This window comes from Pelobates fuscus, chromosome 1, assembly GCF_036172605.1.
Source record: "Pelobates fuscus isolate aPelFus1 chromosome 1, aPelFus1.pri, whole genome shotgun sequence".
Taxonomy (NCBI): Eukaryota; Metazoa; Chordata; class Amphibia; order Anura; family Pelobatidae; genus Pelobates; species Pelobates fuscus.
This window is the reverse complement of record NC_086317.1, coordinates 340,263,722-340,286,084: the sequence shown is the minus strand read 5'-3', so window position 1 is coordinate 340,286,084 and position 22,363 is coordinate 340,263,722. Positions and strand designations below refer to the sequence as shown.

Below are 22,363 nucleotides of genomic sequence, written 5' to 3'. Positions count from 1 at the left end.
TGTTGAAAATGTTGGCATTGTTTTCAATAATTGGCTAATAATTTGTATACATTTTTCCATCAAGTCTCTAGAATGAATTGAGAAAAAAAAAAATGGTCTGCTTTTCTTCCAGCAGATGGCACCAGAGTATAAAAAATGTATTTGACTTGCTATACACGGATTAGCCACAACATTAAAACCACTGACAGATGAAGTGAATAACACTGATTTATATCATTTATAATGGTCCTGTCAAGGGTTGGGGTAGATTATGCATCAAGTGAAATGTTATTATTTGAGTTTTGTGTGTTGGGAGCAGGAAAAATGGGCAAGTGAAAAGATCTGTGTGATTTTTGTGGGGTGTTTCTGGTATGCAGTGGTTAGTACCAAAAGTGTTTTCAAGGAAGGATAACCAGTGAACTGGCATTAGGGACATAGGTCCAAGAGTCACTAATGCATGTGGAGAGCAAAGACTAGCCCATTTGAACAGATGACACAGAAGAGCTACTGTAGCTCAGTTTGCTGAAAAACCTAATGCTGGCCATGATATAAAGGTGTCAGAACACATGGTGCATTTCAGTTTGCTGCAAAGGGGCTGCATAGCGACAGACTGATCTGAGTGCCTATGGTGACTCCTGTGCACTGCCAAAAGAGCCTTCAATGGAGACGTGAACATCCAAACTGGTCTATGAAGCAGTGGGAGAGGGTTGCTTGGTCTGATAAATGACATTTTCTTTTAAGTGCATGGCCTGATGCATATGAGTCATTACCTGGGGAAGACGTGGCACAGGATGCACTATGGAAAGAAGGCAGGCTGGCGGATGTACTGTTATGTTCTGCTGGGAAATTTTGGTTCCTGGCATTCATCTACCTTTAGATTGTTGCACACCACGTGACCTTTTATAAGAAGGATAATGCACCCTGCCACAATGCAAAAATTGTTCAGGAATGATTTAGGTGACATGACAAATGTCAAGGTGTTGCTTTGGCCTCTTTATTCCCTAGATCTCAATCTGATTGACCATCTGTGGGATGTGCTGGAACAACAAATCCGATCCATGGAGGCCCACCTCACAACTTGCAGGAATTAGATCTGCTGCTAATGTCTTGATACCAGATACCACAGGACACATTCAGAGGTATTGTGGAGGCCATGCCTCAACAAATCAGAATTTTTACAGCATGTGAGGCAGGTGGTTTTAATGTTGTGGCTGACCAATGTACGTGTCATAATTATCAACTGGTGTCTGATCATTTACTTCAAGTAAACGTTTTAACAGAATGTTGTTAAGTAAAACATTGTCAAAGGCGTTCAGAGAGCAATGATTTCCCCAGGCCTCACACCTGTATTTTTCTTTCTTGCTTCTCCAATCTGATTCTTGCTTGTTTTTGTTCATTCTTAAAAATACTTGGGTCACTTCAAGCTCCAATCTTGTATCATTGCAAAGCTGATGGTGCAGGGAGTATCACGTTGAGTGGTTTATAACTGCAACGCTTATCGTTATTATTTTTTATCATTCCCGTGATAAGAGAGCCTCCACTCTCCTAATTACCAGCTATAGTTTTGCTTTGCTTGTGTAGACTACACACTGCCAGTTTTATGAACTGGTAGCAGCCATGACATGGCTGTTATTAGTTTTATCTCACACTATATATGACAAGTGGAATAGCAGCTGCAGGATAAAATACTTGCTATATAAAATGCCTGCTGGACCGAGATTTATGGGATAAGCTCGAACTCTACAAAATAGAATGGGCTCCTGATTGGTCGATCCTCTTGCTGTGCAAGCCAAGTAGCTTTAAGAGCGTTAAAGAATATATATTTGTCTATTTTTATTTTGCATGTGTTGATTCATTAAAAATAAGGCGTCGATTTGGACAATTGTGTAACACAGTAAAGGAGTTTAAGCATGCGTGGGATAGGCATAAGGCTATCCTAACTATAAGTTAAGGCCAGAGACTAACGAAAGTATTTAGAAAATTGGGCAGACTAGATGGGCCGAATGGTTCTCACATTTTATGTTTCTATGTTCTGTAGTGCAAGTCATTCAGTATATTTGTCATACAATTTCGATTCCTTTGCATTATTGTAAACCTCAAATGTTACCAACTACTCTCATTTGCTACTAAAAACTATGGCATTATTTTTCAATGCTAAACCATATACAAAAAATAGTTTATTATTATTATTATTTTTTTGTTTAACTTTTATCCTGGGTCTTAGTTACCAGGCTTTCCTGATCTTGTGCTTCAATAGTTTGATCGCTATCCTGACCATAACGTTGTATTTTCCCAAACGGCTTGATATTATAATTTAAGGAACAATCCAAGCAATATAACCACTACAGCTCACTTTAGTGGGTATGATGCCTGAAGTGCCCGAATAACACCCGCCCTCCCCCCACTTTTTAAATAAGCAAATGGTTTGACACCTTACCTGGAGTGCTGCTCCCTGCCTCCGCTACTGATGCTGTAGAGCCTGAAGTTCCTAAACTGTAGTATGTTGGTTCTCCTAAGCTAAACCCTGCAATACGTGTCAGATGATCACCTTCAGCCTATGACCTAAGCAACTTCTGAGGAACATCGGGAAGCAGCTCCTGGTAGACCCCAGGTTATCATTAATATCATTCAAAAACTGTTTGACTATTTACAATGGTGGTGGGAAGGTAACCGGCCAATCCAAGTTCCATAACTTCTTGAAATGTTTAAGGGTCTTTAAGTAGGCACACATATTTTGTATATGTTTGTTCTATTGGGCTATGACCATGGAAACCACTAGATCAGCTTTTCCCCAGAACTTGTGTGTTATGTATGCATAAATACCCCCTCCCCCTACTTAACCATTCTAGGTGCAGAATGCTGGATTTTACTCATTTTTCTCCAGGAATATGCAGAGCGGCTTTCTTAATATGATTTCTTTACAAGTACTTCTCTAAACTGTCACTCTAATCCCGAATGGAAAATAGACATTCTTTAACTCATCAGACTTCCTTTGAGATATTTCTGCATGTATATTTAATATGTTGTAGCATAATTGGGCAAGTGAGTGACAAAAACTGGTATTTCATCTTACATTTCATGTATATTTTATGGTTAGCATGCTAGGTGGCCTAGTTAAGCCACGCTATAACTTGATATCCACCAATGAATCTGCTGTCTTTAAAGAATTGATGTACTTACCAGAGTAAGCACTTCTATTATTGTCTTGTTAATGCTGTAATCCTTTATTTGCTATCTATGTACTTCAGTAGCAGTTGAGCTGTTATCAAGTCTGAAGCACTGATAGAGGTCACTTATGTGATCACAGACACTATTTCACTTGTGTCTTATTATTTTTAAATGAACACTGGTATTCGTATTATTATAGATAAAATCTGAACTCAGAAGTGTTGCAACCCAAAACAAGGCATCCAAATAATAAAATGTAATAAGTTGCTTTAATAGATATTCACTTTTTCGTTTATGGTGTAAAAGGGTCTATTTATAGGAATTAGACTACTTCTGACAGGAATGATGTTGGATCACTAACCATAACAAGGGTGAGATGTGTGTGAGCCACACGACACTTTGTCTACCATCACCAGGAGAAGAGACTTGCATATGCAACTGGTATCTGCTTGCACTCAGTAGTAATGTTGTGAGGGGCCTCGTTTTGGAGGTACAGTGCTGGCGTTTTAGGCCTTTTTTTCATAATTGTTATCATGTCCCTTTTATCTTGTGTTTTTTGTTAGTTGCAGCAATGTTCATATGTTCCCTGTATTTCACAGAATATTGTTGTATCGTTTGTAGTTTTATATGTCGGAGTTACATGTGTGGTGAAGTAGGCCATTGTCATTACACATGTGTAATGTCATAAGGTCCATTTGTGTTTAAATGCCCTGTGTTTTGATTTGCACCAGAGTAACTCCTTAAAGGACCACTATAGGCATTCACACCACTTCAGCTCAATGAAGTGGTCTGGGTACCAGATCCCTCTAGTTTTAACCCTGCAGCTGTAAACATAGCAGTTTCAGAGAAACTGCTATGATTACATTGAGGGTTAATCCAGCCTCTAGTGGCTGTCTCACTGACCGCCACTAGAGGCCACTTCCGCTATTCTCAGTGTGAAAATCGCATTGAACTCACGCAGCGAGAGTTCAGATCCCCATAGGAAAGCATTGAGTAATGCTTTAATATGGGCGGTTTGAATGTCTGCGTGTCTCTGGCTGTGCATTCGGCTCCACTCAGGAGCTGACGTTGGCAGGGGGAGGAGAGGTCACCGGCGCCAATGGGCTGGATTAAGGTAAGGGCTGAAGGGGGGCCATGAGGGTGGGGGGAACCTAATAGCCCAATAGTGCATTGCAGACTTAAAGGACCACTCTAGGCACCCAGACCACTTCAGCTTAATGAAGTGGTCTGGGTGCCAGGTCCAGCTAGGTTTAACCCATTTTTTTTTATAAACATAGCAGTTTCAGAGAAACTGCTATGTTTATAAATTGGTTAAGCCTTCCCCCTAATCCTCTAGTGGCTGTCTCATTGGGGATTATGTCAATGTCTTATTAATTGCACTATAAGCATGCTATGGATTAGGTGGACAAATATTAAAAATAATGGCTTTCAGACTTTTAGCACAAGGAGTACATTTGTTGTTAAGCTGCTGTGCAAGAATATATAATAGAGCTATCTGATTAGCAAGTATGCAGTGGTAAGCGGCTGTACTGCAGTTTTAATCTGGTAACACTTCAATCAGGTGCGAAATATGGGCAGCATATATATGTGTTAGCGAGACAGCTCATATGCATTGCAATCATACTTCAGAGGCATGTATCACTAAGCAAATAGGTATTCACTTTAAAACAGACTATGCCTGGTTGGGCAGCATCTAATGTGTCATGGAGGAGGCACGCAATATAACTAAATGTGTAAGTAACAATATAGTATACGTCTAAAACTAGGGCTCTCAGCATCGGGGACATAGCTCTCCGGGGACCTCCCAGACCCAGAGGCCCGGACACTCCCTTTTCCTGCGGGCCGGCAGGCATCGCGTGGGGTCCATCAGGGGCCCGGCAGCTCCGGGGCCCGCCCCAGCCGTCCAGGCCGTTTCCCCAAGGTGAGATATCTCCTTTAGTGCCTTTGCATTCCACTTTCAATGGTGATGTCCATTGCAGCTAGCTGGCCTTCTCTCTGCCATTGCCAGGTTAGGTAGTCGGCATAGTGTGGTCCCGCTGTGGTACCTGTCGCCACCATGTGGCCGGGATATCCCCCGCCGGCCATGGGGGGGAGACGGGGCCGGGCCAATGCCGGGGATGTTTGTCTTGCGGCGGGTTGGCACTGTGTTGCGCCATTTCATGGCGCCATGCCGCTTATAATGGCGGCCGATGCTCATATGCCGCATGTAGGCTGAACCCGGTCCTCCATGCGGTCAGAGCCATGCGGGTATCAGGCGGGCGTCGGAGCTTTCCCCCTTTCAGATGCGGCAGGTTGAGCTCATTGGAGCGGGTTTGGGTCCTGGTTGGTGCCGTTCCCGCCGGCTTGCTGCTGGAGCTCATGCGGATGGCGTCCAGTCGTCCCGCCCCCGAACCCACACATTGTGGGGTTTTTTTTTGTTTTTTTTTTTGGTTTTTTTTACAATTTTCTTTGTCTGCTATCCCCCAACTTTATCTAAGGGCATGGAGAGAACACTCATATCTAGTCAGATGAAAATGTATCTGTTTGTTTTATTAAATTTTTATTTTTGTTTTGTTTTTTTATTTTTATTAGCTTTTTCTTGTGTACGGCTCATGCTGATCATTTTTAACAAAGGAGAGATCCAGGTCCTCTCACTCAATGTATGGTAGGTGAATCTGCTAAACAAAATAAAAAAGGGGTTTATTTTTGAGAATTGAAAAAGCTATTGCAAATTTTAGACCAAGGTTGCTGAGCTGGAAAAATAGTGAAGTTAGTAATATCTTTACATCTCTGCTGTTTCACATTATATTGTATACAAACTTTGTCGATTTGTGCACAATTCACAGTTTAGCAAATAAACCTTTTAAGTAATGAATTTGAAACCCACTCCGACTCTGCTCGGCATTATGTTAACACATGTATCTGTACTGATTAGAACCTACTGGACCAAGCGTGCATGCAGTACTGTCCACACATCACTGGCGATGCAATAGCACATTGAATGGAGGGAGGCTAATCGCTCCTCATTATTTCTGTGACTTGCAGTAAAAGTGGGATCCTGCTGAGTTTGTGTGACTTTTTTTATTATTTTTATTTTATATTTTTTCTTCTGTCAACGCGGGAAGCCTTTCTATTCGGCAAAATAGTTGTCACGCTGTTGTCTTAATTATTTATTATCGTTTAATGTTTCACGATTGGCTTGGTAAACAGAACTGTTTACTGAAATGCATTGTAAAATTATAATAAATACAGATCATCTCAGGCAGCATCTCCCACCATGTGTACTTCTGTATAACCTGAAAATACAATGGGCTTTTTATATTTATAGTGACTACTTGCTAATTACACAGGATTAAAGACAATGTGTGCACGTGTGCTTATATACTTACATGCTCCGTATTATGTCATTCTGTGTTAGCTTAAAGCAGATCTTTCACTTTTCAATTAATTAAAATATCAGTGCGATCCAGAGATGCAATAAGACTAAATCGTGACTACTCTGTCTTATGGACAATCATTAGGTTGACAAAAGGCTGAGTTTCACCATCAACTTTTGTCCAGTCCAGGTAAAACCTACCTTCCCTAGCACCACGCTCCCCCGGCCAACGAACCCACACTGGATCTGTCACTTTTGCTAGTACTGATGGTACCAAGAAAACAAATCCAGGTCTTCCCTTTTAACTTTCAACTGCTCCCACATGACTAATATTAGTATTGCTTATTTGAAGAACTACATTCAGTTTGTGGCAATTACACACACAAAAAACTGACTCCCCCTGGAACCCATCAATAGTATCAATTCTGGCCAGCTTGGATTTGGTGTGGTGGGCTTAGTGTGGGGGTGGGTTGCTTGATTAAACCAGTAAGTAGTTTGGTTAACCCTGCTGCTTTAATTGCGGTCTATGGTAGTGCGGAGTAATCTCCATAAACCTCTTCACCGCAGTGATAAACAAGAGTTATACCTCATCTGACGGCTTTCTATTCAAAGTTGTGCTAGGTTCAGTAATACAAACTATGGCGTTCATTTAATATCTGCTGGTTGATAATAACTGTGGCTTCTTGGTTCCTGATAAACCTCTTAAAATTTCGGCGCAATTTTTGGCTTCTTGGAAGCTGATTAATTTCAGTTCGAGTGGCTTTGATTTTCAGGTTATTTTGAAAACTTTCGTTACAATTTGAAAAATCTTCATTGAAATTGATCAAATTTGGTGATTCAATAAAGGTTATCAAACCCTAAAATTATCTTTTCTAATTAAACCGCAAAAAGCTGTTGATACATTTTTTTTTTTTTTTTGATACATAAAACAACGAACAGTGGGAGCATGTCATCTCAACAGTAAGTGCTCGGCTATCAAACAGTGAGGGCATGTCTACTAAACAGACTAGTGACTGGGCAGCTATCGGTGTACAGATCTCCCACCATGCTCAGTAATTAAGTGTTCTTGCATAGCAAGACCACTTAATGTTATCTCACATATATATTATTATTATTATAGCCAAATTTGCCACCCTAACTCCTCCCACAGTTTTTACACTACATAGACAAAAATATACCAAAACGTGCAGATTGTTCCCGATCGGATTGCTATTACTTTGTGGAACGTTTCGCCGAATGGTTCTCGGAATATCGTCGTTCTTGTGGCGAAATTTGTCCCATAGGAATGAATGGCAAAGCTAGAGTGGGAGCTGGCAAAAGCTGAAAAATCAGGACATGATTTCTAAACTGCCACCACTCCCTCATTTTCAGGCCCACCTACACAAATCTTATATCAAAACGTTCAGCTATCCCTGCTGCCACTAGAAATGTCCACAGCTAAGCCATAGTCCTGATAGTTTTCACAATATGACCATTTGTTTGCAACTCACGCCGTCTATTGACATTCATTGAAACTCCACTCTGCAAAGCTCACATTTGAAGGGCAATTTCCAAACTGCGACTGTGCCTTCATTGTTAATATCTCAGAGACATACTATACATCAAAATGTAGGTCTGGGTCTTGTGATTCTCACAATATAAAGCTCTTCGCTGTAGGATGTATAGTTTTTAAAATACGACCGTTTGAAGATGGCAACCGCAAAAATACTCTGACCTGTGCCAGGCTGCAGCAGGAAGTGATGTCATAGACAGGGCCTTTTGTACACCTGCTAATGGTTTCTATAACTGTATGTTTTAATGTAACTGTGAAGCACTTTGGGCAACAACGTTGCAATTAACCCCTTATGGACACATGACAGAAATATTCCCTCATGATTCCTTTTTATTCCAGAAGTTGTATCCTTAAGGGGTTAAATGTGCTATATAAATAAATAACAGTTGCTCCGCCCACTCCAGTTGTAGACTACTGGTGGAGGCAAGAACACTTCACACAATTTCCTCAGAAATTGTAGCTTTTCTAGTTATATATACTAATACTATATGCTGCAGACCATGGCAGGGACTATCTATGTTAATGGTGACATTTTATCTTTGCCAATTTCATAGCTATAATTAATGCATCATTACCAGTTAAGTGCAAAACTATAAAAACTTCTAGATCTACCCATACACAACTGTGACATTTATTATTATTATTATTATTATTATTATTATTATTATTTGCATTTATCAAGTGCCAACAAATTCTGCAGAACCTTCTAATTCTATATTCCTTACTGGTAAGGTAATCTGACTTTGATTTTAAATCTGAGTTTTTCAAGTCTAAGGCAGTTACCACTGCTCTAACTAGCCAATATAGATGCAAACATTTAAAAAAAAAAAAAAAATACTAATTCTCTCTCTCAATGTGCAAGGTATTTTGCGCACGTTCAATAAATTTCATTCTACCAGCCAGCTCATTTAGCAGTTTCGGGTGGTCAAAATTGAGATATTAAAGGGACACTCTAGGCACCCAGACACTTGGTGCAGTGTCTCTGTCCCCTTAACCCAGCAAGGGTCTTAAAGACTTCCACTAGAGGCGCTTCCTCCATTCTAACTGAGTTTAATTCAGTGAAATGACGTGCAGCGTATTCAATATCCCCATAGGATAGTATTCCTTTAAATCAAATTGAATTTAAAAAACAATTTAATGCTGAAACTAGTTGATCATTTTCAACTGGGTTTAATATATTTAATATTAAATTGACCCATAAGTTAGCTATTTGCAGAGCGCACATTTCACATTATTTGAATTACTCCTTTTGATCATTTTACCTTTGAATTCTAACAAAAGGTCCAATTTTCTTTGTCCGTGTAAGTACTGCATATCCAAAAGTATCTCTTGCAAGTCTGTTAGGATAATTACAAACTATGGCATTTTGAAAAATACTTTCATGAATCCTTTTTTTTTTTTTTTTTTTCTTTATGGGTTGCCTCCTTTTGATTTTATTGTGGTCTTTATAGCTGAAATCCAGTCCCAGTGAACAAGAAGAGAAGGAAGCCAACTCTCAGCTGCTGAAATCTGATGAAATTCAGCGGATGCGAACACAAGGTGTGAATGCCTTTAACCAGGGCGACTATGCGACCGCAGAAACCTTTCTCAATTTTGTCCTAGAGGTAAGTGGACACAACATTTAAACTCCTTGACAGGTTAGACTTTCAGTCATCTCTCCATCTATATTTTTGGCTGCATAGTTCCAGTTAAAAGTGTTATTGTGTTTTACTGGGGACACATGCATACCCGTATAGCTGTTATGAAGTTGTTCTCTACCATTTTTTTTTTTTTTGTTAAAGAAAATGTTCCTTTTCAGTTGCTTCTAGGGTTACCGGATGCAGAGTTTTTCTGGACACACATCACTTGCACATATGGATGGGCAGCACATGAACTGTGTTGTCCAGCATGTTTACTTTTGCTCTTTCTTTTGTTCCTGGTCTTTCAGATGAACATCTTGGGAAATGTATTTTACGAATTTGTGCAGTTTACTTACGTGTGTCAATCACTGTCATACATGTATGCATTAAGGATATTCGATAGTGTTAGGAATACAAATCTGTCTTCCTAACACTATAGTGCCCCCTCCCCCACATCTGGCATTTAAAGGGTTTAAAAACCCTTTAGTCAGTTACGTGATTCCATCACCGATGTCTCTTGGTGCTCCTCCTTCTCCTCCAATGTCATTCAACGGGGGAGCCTAATGCGCTGTGAGTGCATTAGGCCCTCTTCATAGGAAAGCATAGCTTCAATGCTTTCCTTTAGGGATTTTCACTGAAAGAGGGGCAGTGCAGGGTACACACATTGGTACAGTTTTTTTATGGCTAGTAATGCATCCTTTACCAGTGTAATAGATGAGCTGTAATTGGTGTTAAGAGATAGTGAAACAAGGTTGTTTGTGTGATCATCAAACCCTACAATCTGCCATTAGAGGGTTATGGAATATTCTCTTTATTCTGTGTTTTTAGAGGGGGAAAAAAGACCACTTGGACACAACTGGTTATTCCCTAAATCCTGGACTAGTCAAGGGGGGGTTTAAGGACTGGTTTGGGAATCACTGATCTATACCGAAATGTTTTTATCATTTAACGTTGCGTTTTATTTTATTTTTTTTGAAAATCAAATCATACAATTCTTCATCCTTTCACCACAACTTTAATTTAAGTGGTTATTTTAGAAATTACTAATTTTCACTGTCCAAACTCTTAGAATGATCTACCATCTAGACATATTTAGCTGTTAAACACCAATGACTGAAAGAAACCTCCTGTCAATTATAATTTTTTGTATTGCTGTGCTCTGCTTTCTTTTAAAACCAGTTCTCTTATATGCCTTTTTATGAGGATAGCCGCAAAATTAAGATGATATTATTACTAATAAGTATTGTATCTTTTCAGCAACTATGATGACACTTCCTTATCCACCTTGCACAGCAAGGCATAACACAAATATCTCTTTCCCACCCCTCTGGCACTTTAAGTGTGATTATATGGCAATAACTATTGCAGTGATGTTAGTTCTGTGTTTTGCCAGAACATCAAAGCTTATCCCAGTTTCTATCACATGGCCTGTGTTTTGCATAGGTGAATAGATGCAATGTACGGTATTTTATTTCAGACCTGTGCGTGGGATGCAGAGATTAGAGAGCTTCGGGCTGAATGCTTCATAAATCAAGGAGAGCCGGGGAAAGCGATCAGTGATCTTAAAGCTGCCTCAAAACTCAAGAATGATAACACTGGGGCTTACTATAAAGTCAGCAATATCTACTACCAGCTGGGAGACCACGAGATGTCACTGAGGTTTGTATTTCTCACAATGCTGGCTACTGTATTAAATGCGGCCACACTCAAAATGTGTTGGGCACTGACTCCTCCCTTTCCTTTTTAGTTGCTGTCACTGCCCAAACTAAATACTACATAGCAGCAATATGTTAATACCTTCTATATTCTGATCTAACTTTTAAACTCCTGGAAAGTTACCGTGCACAAAATGTGAGTTAATGTATTTATTTTTTCCCACATCTATTATTTCATAGTGAAATCCGTGAGTGCTTAAAGCTCGATCCTGATCATAAAGACTGCTTTTCTCATTATAAACAAGTGAAAAAGCTAAGCAGACAAATTCAGAGTGCTGAAGAATTCATACAAGAAGGGAGGTAAGGCCACCAGTCTAGCGAGATTGGAGAATTCACTTCCACTTCCAGGCATCTGAATATATGTAAATTGCTGTCTTTAAAAAAAAAAAAAAAAAAAAAAAAAGAATGTATTTATTTTAAAAAAAAAATATTTATTATACTAAAAAGATTAAGGTGATTTCAAGACTAGAGTCTGCTCAACATGTGCTCTTAAGCAAGAACAGATGATCATTTACCTTTCGAATATAGCTTTTAGTATTGTCACATGATTGTCTGTGTTATTAATTCACATACACAATACTTTGCAATCCTCCTCTTCAGCCCTGATTGGGGAAACTCTACTATTCTACAGTTTAACTTTAATTCTCTGTAAAACAATAACTGAGAGAAAAAACAAATCTATATTTACTATACTGTGTGATTTAGTGCCTCATTGAAAGTTTTATAGAACCAGCAACTTAAAATCAAACCGAGAAAGAATGGATTCCTTGGCCAAGTACTGGACTAAATATTGTTAATCTAGTTAAAGTAAATCTGGGCTGATCGGCTCCGCCACACTTCTAAAGAGTATTCCGTAAGCACAAGGTCCTCTGTGGTTACCATGCTTGATGGTAGAATTGGTTACCATGCTTAATGGCAGAATGCCGTTATTCATGCATTCTATCTTATGAGTCTTTTGAAGCCCAAGTGCCCTATTTTACTTGTCATTGTAGCTGACACACTATTCAGATAATCTAGGCAAATCATTAATCATTTCGCTTTCTCCAGCCGTATTTTTCAATCCTCTCACGGTCCTTTGTGCCGTCTTTAAAAAGGCATCACTCCCATCTCATTCTACACTGTTTGTCATATTCCTAATAAAGATAAACTAGTCCAAGACATTATACAACTCCCAGGACGGCTCCACTGGATGATTCTTCTTCCTGAATGTTTAAGTAAGTTGTTGCAAATAGATATTTTATATATCGCTTTGCAGGCACATCATGTTACACATATAAAAATTACTGAACCGTATAACTGTTCTAGTGTAGAGAGGGCCAATAATTAATTCCCTACTTTATTGGAAAAGTTAGACCGATATTTATTTCTAAAATTACTTATGTGTTCTTGCAGGTATGAAGATGCCATTAGCAAGTATCAGGGCGTTTTAAAAACGGAGCCAAATGTTCCGTACTATTCTGCACTGGTCCAGGAGCGAACCTGCCATTGTTATTCTAAGGTGAGTGTCTCCTCTCCTGCTGCCCTGCAGAAATGAAAGTGGTGATATGTGATTGTCTGCCAATGTAAACTAGGTTGTAAAAACTACAACCTAGTTAACTCTGAGGTTTTCTGTAATTAATGTGTAGCTGCAAAAGTGGTTATTTGCGACCAGTCGGCTGTTGTGTGATGTGTAACTCACATTACCCTCTGTCAGATCCATGAGGAAACACATATTTGCTTGGAAAGCAAAGTTAGTTCATGTCAAATGTGGATATGTGAAGGCTTTGATTGACTGATTGACAGGATCATCATTGTAGAAGCACTGAGGCCATATTTCATTACCCTTTGCAGGAACATTGCATTTTAGAAAGTTCAACTTGATCTCTTTTCAGATATGTAACAATGTCAAACATAATTTTTTCTTTCTTTGTTATAATTATTGACACTCGAAGCACCATCATCACTACATCTTGGTGTAGTGGTTATGGTATTAGAAATCAACGTACAGTTTTTCATTTAATTAACTTTTTTTCCAAAACATATTTTCAAGCATTTTTTACAAAAAAAAGAACATTTACTTGCACCCCAAGCCAATCCCATCTTTAATAGATGCTGTAGTCAGGAGGTATCATCTCATTATCATCTAAATATTTGGTATGGCATGAGCTCCCATTGCAACAGGAGGCAGCAGTCGCTGGTGTATATGAGGATTTGGTCACACCAAGTTACTGGGAACTCTTTTCGCTTCCAATATCAGCCATTTCCTTTTCACAAACTGTTTTTTGTTTAACAATAAACCTAAAATATTGCTGATGACCATATTGAGGCTATCCTTGCTCACTAGTTCTGATCCGGACATATGTTGTCCTCCCTCCCCCTATCCCTTTTTTTTTTTTTTTATTATGGTACAGGAACTTCAAGGCCGTTATCTTTTTATACCTTGCGGTCTATTTTCTTTTCTTTTCTTGGAATTGTTGATTGCCCAATGTTAATTATTGGCTCATTGGAGTTCGTTTTAGAAGTTTTTTTTTGTTTGTTTTTTTTATTATGACTTTGATCTGGTTTTCGTATTTCATACTTCAACATCTCAATATCAATCTTAAATACAAATTTATAAGGCAGCAAAAAAAAAAAGCTGTTGCTTTAAAAATAAACAATTTAGAGATTTAGAGTAAAGACTTTTGATTGCTAATTGATGTTGAGACCACTTGGCACCTGTTGATTACCTAGAATGAAAGCTGTAAACTCTTCATATAAATAATTGTTATAAATCCCATGCATATCCGAAGTGGGGCTTTATGAGGCATAGCAACTCGTTCATGTAAGAAAAATAGAGAATGAAGTTTTCCATCCACATTATAATTTTATATAATAAAATGGGTTCTAATCTGTGTGTGTCGTCTAATAGGAAAGATACGTATACAACAGATAACAAATGTACACAAAAGGGCATCATTAATTAGCTGACTGAATTAATTCCATTCCAGATGTAATTGTGTGACAGACCATCTGTTTTGAAGGTGTTTTTTTATTTGATTTGATTTTTTTAAATGGTTTCTCAATATGTGTGAATAACTGTGTTATACACATAATGACTTTTTCAGGAATGACATATTTGTTTATTTTTTATAAATAGCACAGTGAGATGAATTCAAATAATGATGTAAAATGTATGATTCTGTTTGCATTGCTCTTTTCTGTTGAAAGAGAATGTAGATTTCCTAAAGCAATAAAAATAGGCAACTTTGTAATGTTTAAATGCATTAGAACTAACTTGACATGTAAAAGTTAAATGTAAAACTTGTGATTAAACATTACTATGTCTTTACGGATGTAAGGTGTTACTGAAGCATAAGATTTGTTCGTTGATTTAAACCAAACTGCCTTGAATCTTGTTTTTCACTGCCTCTCTGAATAAGGCCAACAGTTCTAGTAATGTCTGTCTGGGTATTAGTCTATTAATCCTAAGCCACTGCTTCCCAATTAAGAAGATTTCATATCTTCCTGCAGTGAATGGGGTTTGATGGCTCGCACCTCGTTGTGCACTCTCTATCATTTGCACAAGTGCTCTGGCATCCATTTTAAAAATGTTTAATATGCAGGGATACATTCTTTCAGAATTAAACATCAATCGACCTTGTTTTGTGATTCTAGAACCAGCAGTCTTCTGAAGCCATTAAAGTATGTACAGAATATCTACAGAAAGAACCCATCAATATCAATGCATTGAAGGACAGAGCTGAAGCATATATTCTAGAAGAGATGTATGAAGAAGGTAATTTCAGGTTATTTTCATTTTCAATATATTTGCTTTAACATATATATATATATATTCAAAATTGTGCATGGCATGTTATAATACATTGGAGAATTATCTTTAAATACACTTAGAGAGACAATTCACTGCTCACTAGCCTTGCTTTATATGTTATGTACTTCCTGTCACTAGCCTTGCTGGATATGTACTTCCTGTCACTAGCCTTGCTGGATATGTACTTCCTGTCACTAGCCTTGCTGGATATGTACTTCCTGTCACTAGCCTTGCTGGATATGTACTTCCTGTCACTAGTTTTGCTGGATATGTACCTCCTGTCACTTCCTGTCTCCTACAGACTTGTTTAACTTAGTTGGTAGTCAATATATATTTATGAAGGGCCTGTGATAGATTGTGGCACAAAAGGTAATGCATCACACTTTAGAAGAGATTTATGATGTGTGTAACCAATGATGAACTCGAAGGCATTCCGTTAGAACAGTGATAGTAAAAATATGGCATGGGGTCCACCACCGACACCTGGATGTCTCTGGTCAGTTATTTCTCTGTGGACATTTGTTCCCATATTATTCAGTCACCATGGTTAGAACAATGTTGACATCCTCTGCACAGTTGTTTATCATTCTGCTAGAAATGAATGGTTGTGAACACAGTTCCACAGTGCAAATCTAGAAGCTAATGATCAACATGTACCCACTCTAAATAACACTGTACATCTGAGGTTTGCCTGGCGACATTCCACTGTGCAACTTCGGAACACAAGCCCCTTTTTTCCGACATGTGTTCCTTTTAATTATATATGCTTTGAAAGTTGATTCCTACAAGTTAGGTGTACCACTAGAGACCTGATCATTGCGGCTGCAGGAAAAGGTTAAACCATGCAGCCTGCTAAATATGGTAATTTGAACGATGTCTTATTGACATTTGAATTTTAAGCGGATTGATTCTCGTTAGGAAAATTGTGACTGGCTTACTCTTGGGGATTTGTGTGCATAATGCCAAATCGTATTTGAACATAATGGATCTTTATTTGGCTTTCAGCCCTTTTCATTTAGTAGTACGCAAGTATTGTATGATCTATAGTACAGGATGTTTGAAAAACAAAGATGATGGGGGTACCGGCAGGAATGAAGTCTTTTCTGAATAATGGAGAATAATACAGGCAGAGATGTGATGTAGACTCTGCCCAGAAAAGTGAAAATAACCGGGTTATTCACTACAGTGAGAATTCAAGATGAATTTCAAAATGAAAGTCTGCCGAACTGGACAAATTCTCCCAGTCCTCTATGCTTCCTGTTTTGCTATTTTTACTTTAAATTTGAAATTCCTCTTGGATTCTCAAGTGAATAATCTGTGAAATCTGAAGGCTACGATTCCTCCTCACATCACTAGTATTTAAGACCAGATTTATGCCTCTCACAAGTTTGTTTTCTTACTTATAGATTGATGTCCCACTTTATTATTGATGTGATCATCCACATGCAAAATGACACTTTAATGTTGAAGATGGGCTATTTTACTAGAGAAGAGATTGTTGCTTAATGTATTTGTTGCTAACATGAGGCATTTTCCAAGAACAAATTTGTGAATTAATGCTCAGTAAATGAATAATTACACGGTCTTCGTGAAACTTGATTTCATGCCCTTGGAATTAATTAATTTGCTTGTAAGGTTGAATTGAAGTAAAAACAGAGTAGTATTAAAAATATGCTCCTTTAAAGTCCTTAAATTTTAGAAAATGCATCGGCAACTCCCACTATAAGAAGAGGCTCTTCAAATCCGAAACCTCTTGAACTGTTTTTTGTTTTCTTTTCCGTCCCTCCCCCAATTCTCAGTCCTGGATGTGCTTATGGGATTTGTAGCATTTCTGCTCTTCAGATCTTGAAAGGGTAAAGTGATCATATAGGAGCTGCAATATCCGTTGTATCTGCCATCAGCCTATTCACAGCTGCATCACAATTTTGAGAACGGGTGTGTGTCTCACTCGATGAATCGATCTCCTGAGCTTCATACTGTGCGTGGACATGGCATGACTATCTCCAGAGCTGGAGTAGGGAGGGCAAAGTTGTGCTTGTTGTGCGCATGCTGTGCTCACAAGCCAGACAGGTCTGAAGGAGGACATAAAAATCTTTTTATGTCAGTGACAGTTTTACAGCTGTAGCAATGTAGCCACAGTTAGCAGTGACACTTTAACCTGCGAAGTGAGTAGTTATAGTGCTCTTAGCGATTATTTAACTTCTGCCTGTCTGACTAGAAGCATGCCGTTATTTTATATTTTCAGTTTTAACATATTGCAATAAATTCAGTGAATGCACATAAACTATAAAGATGTTGGTGATCAAAAAGGCTTATATATAGGGGATGGTGACCCTTTAAAATGCACACCTTGAAATTTGTTTTTTGTGTGTGTTTGCCTGTGGAGTGCCAAGACCTTTTGTGGATACAGAGTAAGGTGAAGGAGAGAGCTGAAGTTTAACACTGATGTATGTTCATGTTGCTCCAATAAAAATAAAACTTGTGATAAATCCATATTTGTCAGGGCCTTTACGGTTTTCATTATGGCCGATGATTCCAGAAGTAACGCTTCCAGATTCATATATTTATGTCATACTTTGAGACAGATTTACACTGTGCTGTCAAGTGTCTAAGTAATATAAATTGGTTGGCACCTCCTGCTGTCTTGCTGGGAAACGGCACAAAAGACAAATGTAACACTTGCTGAGAGAGAACATCTGCTTGGAAAGCATCTGATGCAAATACTTTGTCTTACTTAAGACACCTTGGAGTCCTAGACTTAAAATAGAACCACACAACTGAGCTGAAAGCTGCTGGCTATGGACGGAATACAGAACAGATGTCTTGCTGGCCACCAAACATGGGCGCTTGCTGTTGGCATTCTTAGAATTAACCCTTTAACGATCGGTCGCAGAGCAACACTGAGCTCTGCAATGTCTGTGGCGCCAAGCATGTAGCTGTTCTTTACAAGGAAATAAAATGTGAAAAATTCGGATTTATGTGTTGTGGCAGAGAAACTTGTATGTAATATGCACGCAAACACATCCATACAGTGCATTTTTATAGTTATTTATTATCATTTATATTTTCAGCTATTCGGGATTACGAAACTGCTCAACAGAACAGTGAGAATGACAAGCAAATTAAAGAAGGTCTGGAAAAAGCACAGAGGCTTTTAAAGCAGTCTCAAAAACGGGATTATTACAAGATATTAGGAGTGAAAAGGTAAACTTTTCATATATTCACTATACGTTTTTGTTTTTTCCCTCATTCTTAATGTAGTTGGCAAATACTTCTTTTTAAACATTGAAAGGGATGAGACATGGCTCGGTTCACTAAACCGTGAAGACAAACGTTGTCGGGGGTGATGTATAATTTTTGTAATGACAAAAAGTAGTAAGGTGCAATGGCGCTAGAAGAATACAGCAACAATCCCCAGATACCAATGATCATCCAATTGGTTACAGAAACAAGTGAAAAGACAATAGAAACGTGGGGAGTGCTTCACACCACACACATACTTTAATGGATATACTTCCCTGAATGCAATATGGAGGGAATCACAAATCTATATAAAGATACAGTAAAAGAATTCAAATAGTGTATTACTGTATGGAAAAGTAGAGACATATACGTAGAACAACTCCCATTTATCACAGCCTTATGTAGCCGGCTCTGGCTGGTATCGCCTTGCAGGGGTGGGGAACCTTCGGCTCTCCAGATGTTTTGGACTACACCTCCCATGATGCTTTGCCAGCATTATGTGTGTAAGAGCATTATGGGGGATGTAGTCCACAACATCTGGAGAGCCGAAGGTTGCCTATCCCTGCCTTAGTGTGATATAAATCACCAGATAGTCTTCGCAGTAATGTATTTCTTGGCACCAGTATGGTAAAGACGTTTATTTAAATGGTATTAAAAAAAACACAGAAATATAAATAATATGCACTTTATTTAATACCTGCATCTGAGGAAGAGCTATTACAGGTCGAAACGCGTTATGCTGCTCTTTATGTAATGCCCAATCTGTGGTTGTACTATCTGGTGATTTAGATTAATTTAATAACCTCAGGGATGAGAAGAACTGCAAAAGCTAAATGAGCAGGACATAAAATGCTGGCATAAAGTCTATAGGGACCAGTCTGTAATTATGGCATAGTGTAACATTTGGTCCTTAATAGTTTAAGGGATCTTAAAGAAAATATAATGAACATGATCATTTTTGACTTGGTGGCGATATTGATTTTTGCTTTTCTGCAAATTGTCTATCCTTAGAATTCACATAAAGTGTCCCCTGTCTAAACGCTAAATGATGGCTCCTGGTAGCTGGTCACTAAATGCCAAATTTGCTATTGCAATTCTGCCTGCTTTTATTCGTATTTACGATCAACTCAAATGCTAACCAAATTGAGCCACAAGTGTTAGTGTTCTCATAAAACTGGATTCCTAGTTCATGATCCTCTGGCATATGAAGATTTTGTTATGTCATTTTTCTTCCCATGTATTCTAGAACATAATGACACTGTAATGCTTGTCACGTATTCACCGTATCCTCCCATTCTTCCTCATTCACACTTGCCAACTATTTATTTAGTGTTCCTTTTTTTTCTTTCTTTTCTTACATAGGCAATACCCAACCTCTATGTATTATTTTTTTTAGAAAACTAGATCAGATGTTTACTAGTCATTACCACACGAACAATACACATTCCTCATTTTTTTCATCAAGTGCCAACTGATAATGTTATCCAAACACATCTCATTCCTTCGCCTGTGTGTCCCGTTTGCACCCAATATCTGTGTAGATAATTCATGTGTCTGAATGTACTTTGGAGAGAAGCAAGCTAAACAGAATCTGTTCTCTAGTGCTGACTCTATTAAGATGCACACTATTTCAAACTTGCAATTTGCTGTGACATGCAGGAATGCCAAGAAGCAAGAAATCATAAAAGCTTATAGAAAGCTGGCACAGCAGTGGCACCCTGATAACTTCCAAAATGAAGAAGAGAAGAAGAGAGCGGAGAAAAAATTCATTGACATTGCGTCTGCTAAGGAAGTCTTAACAGATCCAGGTATTTATGCCGCCTGTCGGGTTGGGATTTTTTTTTTCGTGTATGTCACTGATACTTGTATTTTTATTTTCTGAATTGTATTTGCATTGACAGTGAACTGTGGTACATCTTTTATACTTTTCAAATGCATATTCATTTTATAGATTGGTTTAAAGATATGAATTGGGAAACCTCACAATTTTATTGTATTTTATAAAAAAAATGTTTTATTGCATGTTTGTGTGTATGTTCTATGGTTATTTATGGGGCAAAATATAAAAATTTATGAAAATTTATGAAAGTTATGTCTACATTGCAGGGTTAATACCGCCTCTAGAGGTGTTTACTGGCCTATCATGGAGTTTGACTCTATAGAAAAATGCTGGATGTCCTCACACACTTTGCATGAGGACTTTCAGCGTCTTCCACAGATAACCATTGAGCTGTGGTGTAGCACACGTCTCCGAGCCCTGTAACATTGGAAAATCGAGAAAGATAGAGTAATCGTTTGTGGTTGCTACAGGAGCCTTGTGTCTTGTTAGTTTTAAATGTGACATATTAATTAAATCTTAAAAGGACATGCATCACTTTGAGACAGCTATCTCATTTTAAAAGACTTGGCTATGAATGAGGCAGTTGCCTCACTACAGGCTGATAAAGCAAAAAGCAGGTAAATATGAGCAGCAAGCCTAACAGAGTCACACAAGCGCAGTTGGAAGAGCACTTCACCATACAACATCCTAATGGGGAGACGAGAGGGAGTCTGATCAGTGTGATGCATGCAGAGCAGACTGTAATGTAGTTTTCTCTATCCCTGCTTTTTTTAGTCAGTGCAGGTAGAATGATGTCCTCTTTCTGTCATTAGTGGTGGGTGGAGGCACTGAAGAAACTCTCCTAACGAAGGGGTGTGCCCAGTAATGCAATCTGATCAGTTTACATTAAGTTTATATAATTGTCAAGTGATGTCCCTTTTAGGAAAGCTGAGTAAACTTTCTCTGGGTATAGAAGCATCACAATACAATCAAATATTGAGTTATGATATGTATTGAGTGTGTGAGTGAAAATACAACTTTATCTCCAACGGTTTGGATCATTTCCTTGCTTTTATCCTATTTTAACTCAAATGGCTGAACATCCACAAATGCTTGCGCAATCTTTTATTCTAGATTTTACAAGGCTATGAGACTTGTTGTCACCCTATTACTTGGGAGGCATTTAATTATATTAGTTTTTTTTGTTTATTTCTGGTTTTCTAGAAAAGAGGAGTCGTTTTGATGCAGGAGAAGATCCTTTGGACCCAGAAAGCCAGCAAGGTGGAGGAGGATCCCATTTTCATCGAGGATGGAACCAGTGGCAAGGATTCAATCCATTCGGTTCAGGAGGGGCCTTTAACTTCAAGTTCCACTACAACTAGATTTACGTGACGTTACACAGACCTGCACCTTTTACAAGTGAAAATGTTGTGTTATGATCCTGTAATGGAGGTTTCCATCTGGACACTTACTGGAGGTTCTGCTGTGTCCGTTTCCAAAACATGCAAGAATGGGGAAAAGCAAAACAAAAACACAGAACTTTGCATTTTTTTTCCTGACTATGGACGACCAGTTTAAATTATTAATATTTTCCTTCTGAAAATTTCTACAATGATAGACTCTCTATCCTTACTCCTCCCCTCTTGCTTTTAATTTTGCAAGGACGTGTAAATGCAAAACAGAAGTTTACAGAAGCCTTAATCCACAATGGGTTAATTGTGCACCAAATATGTATTGACTTTATTGCGTTGGTAAGTGCCAAGGTGTTTAAGTTGACATGTACATGCAAAGGAACATGAATTATAAATTAAAGTATTTTTCAAAACAGGCGTGGGCTATATCCGCACCGTGAGTGATAGCCAGTGGCCTTTTTTTTTTCCCCATCAAGATATGATGTGACTACCTGAATGCTAAAATAATAATAAATCCATGGAGGTAGGCATGCCTTAAGCATTTTTTTTTTTTGGTAGTTTAATACTCATGAGTGAAATAAAGTCTTTAATTCAAATTGAAGTTTGGTGGTTATGGAATTCAAGAAAATCTGCCTAGATATTTGTATCCGCATTAATCTTCTAAAGTTCCTAAATGTACAGTTATTTAGTATTTACATTGTTTCAGTTGAG

General features: G+C 38.3%; 1 protein-coding gene across 1 annotated transcript in view; it reads left to right on the top strand.

Moving 5' to 3' along the window:
• The window catches only part of DNAJC3 (DnaJ heat shock protein family (Hsp40) member C3), a 40,025-nt gene extending 17,957 nt beyond the window's left edge, over positions 1 to 22,068 (top strand). The window contains exons 5-12 of the mRNA XM_063444677.1: positions 9,506 to 9,658; positions 11,151 to 11,332; positions 11,569 to 11,688; positions 12,781 to 12,886; positions 15,022 to 15,142; positions 18,250 to 18,382; positions 20,081 to 20,229; positions 21,465 to 22,068. Coding sequence (XP_063300747.1) covers positions 9,506 to 9,658; positions 11,151 to 11,332; positions 11,569 to 11,688; positions 12,781 to 12,886; positions 15,022 to 15,142; positions 18,250 to 18,382; positions 20,081 to 20,229; positions 21,465 to 21,622 — 1,122 coding nt within the window. The 3' untranslated portion in view covers positions 21,623 to 22,068. The remainder of the gene's footprint in view (positions 1 to 9,505; positions 9,659 to 11,150; positions 11,333 to 11,568; positions 11,689 to 12,780; positions 12,887 to 15,021; positions 15,143 to 18,249; positions 18,383 to 20,080; positions 20,230 to 21,464) is intronic.
• Positions 22,069 to 22,363: the final 295 nt, after the last annotated feature.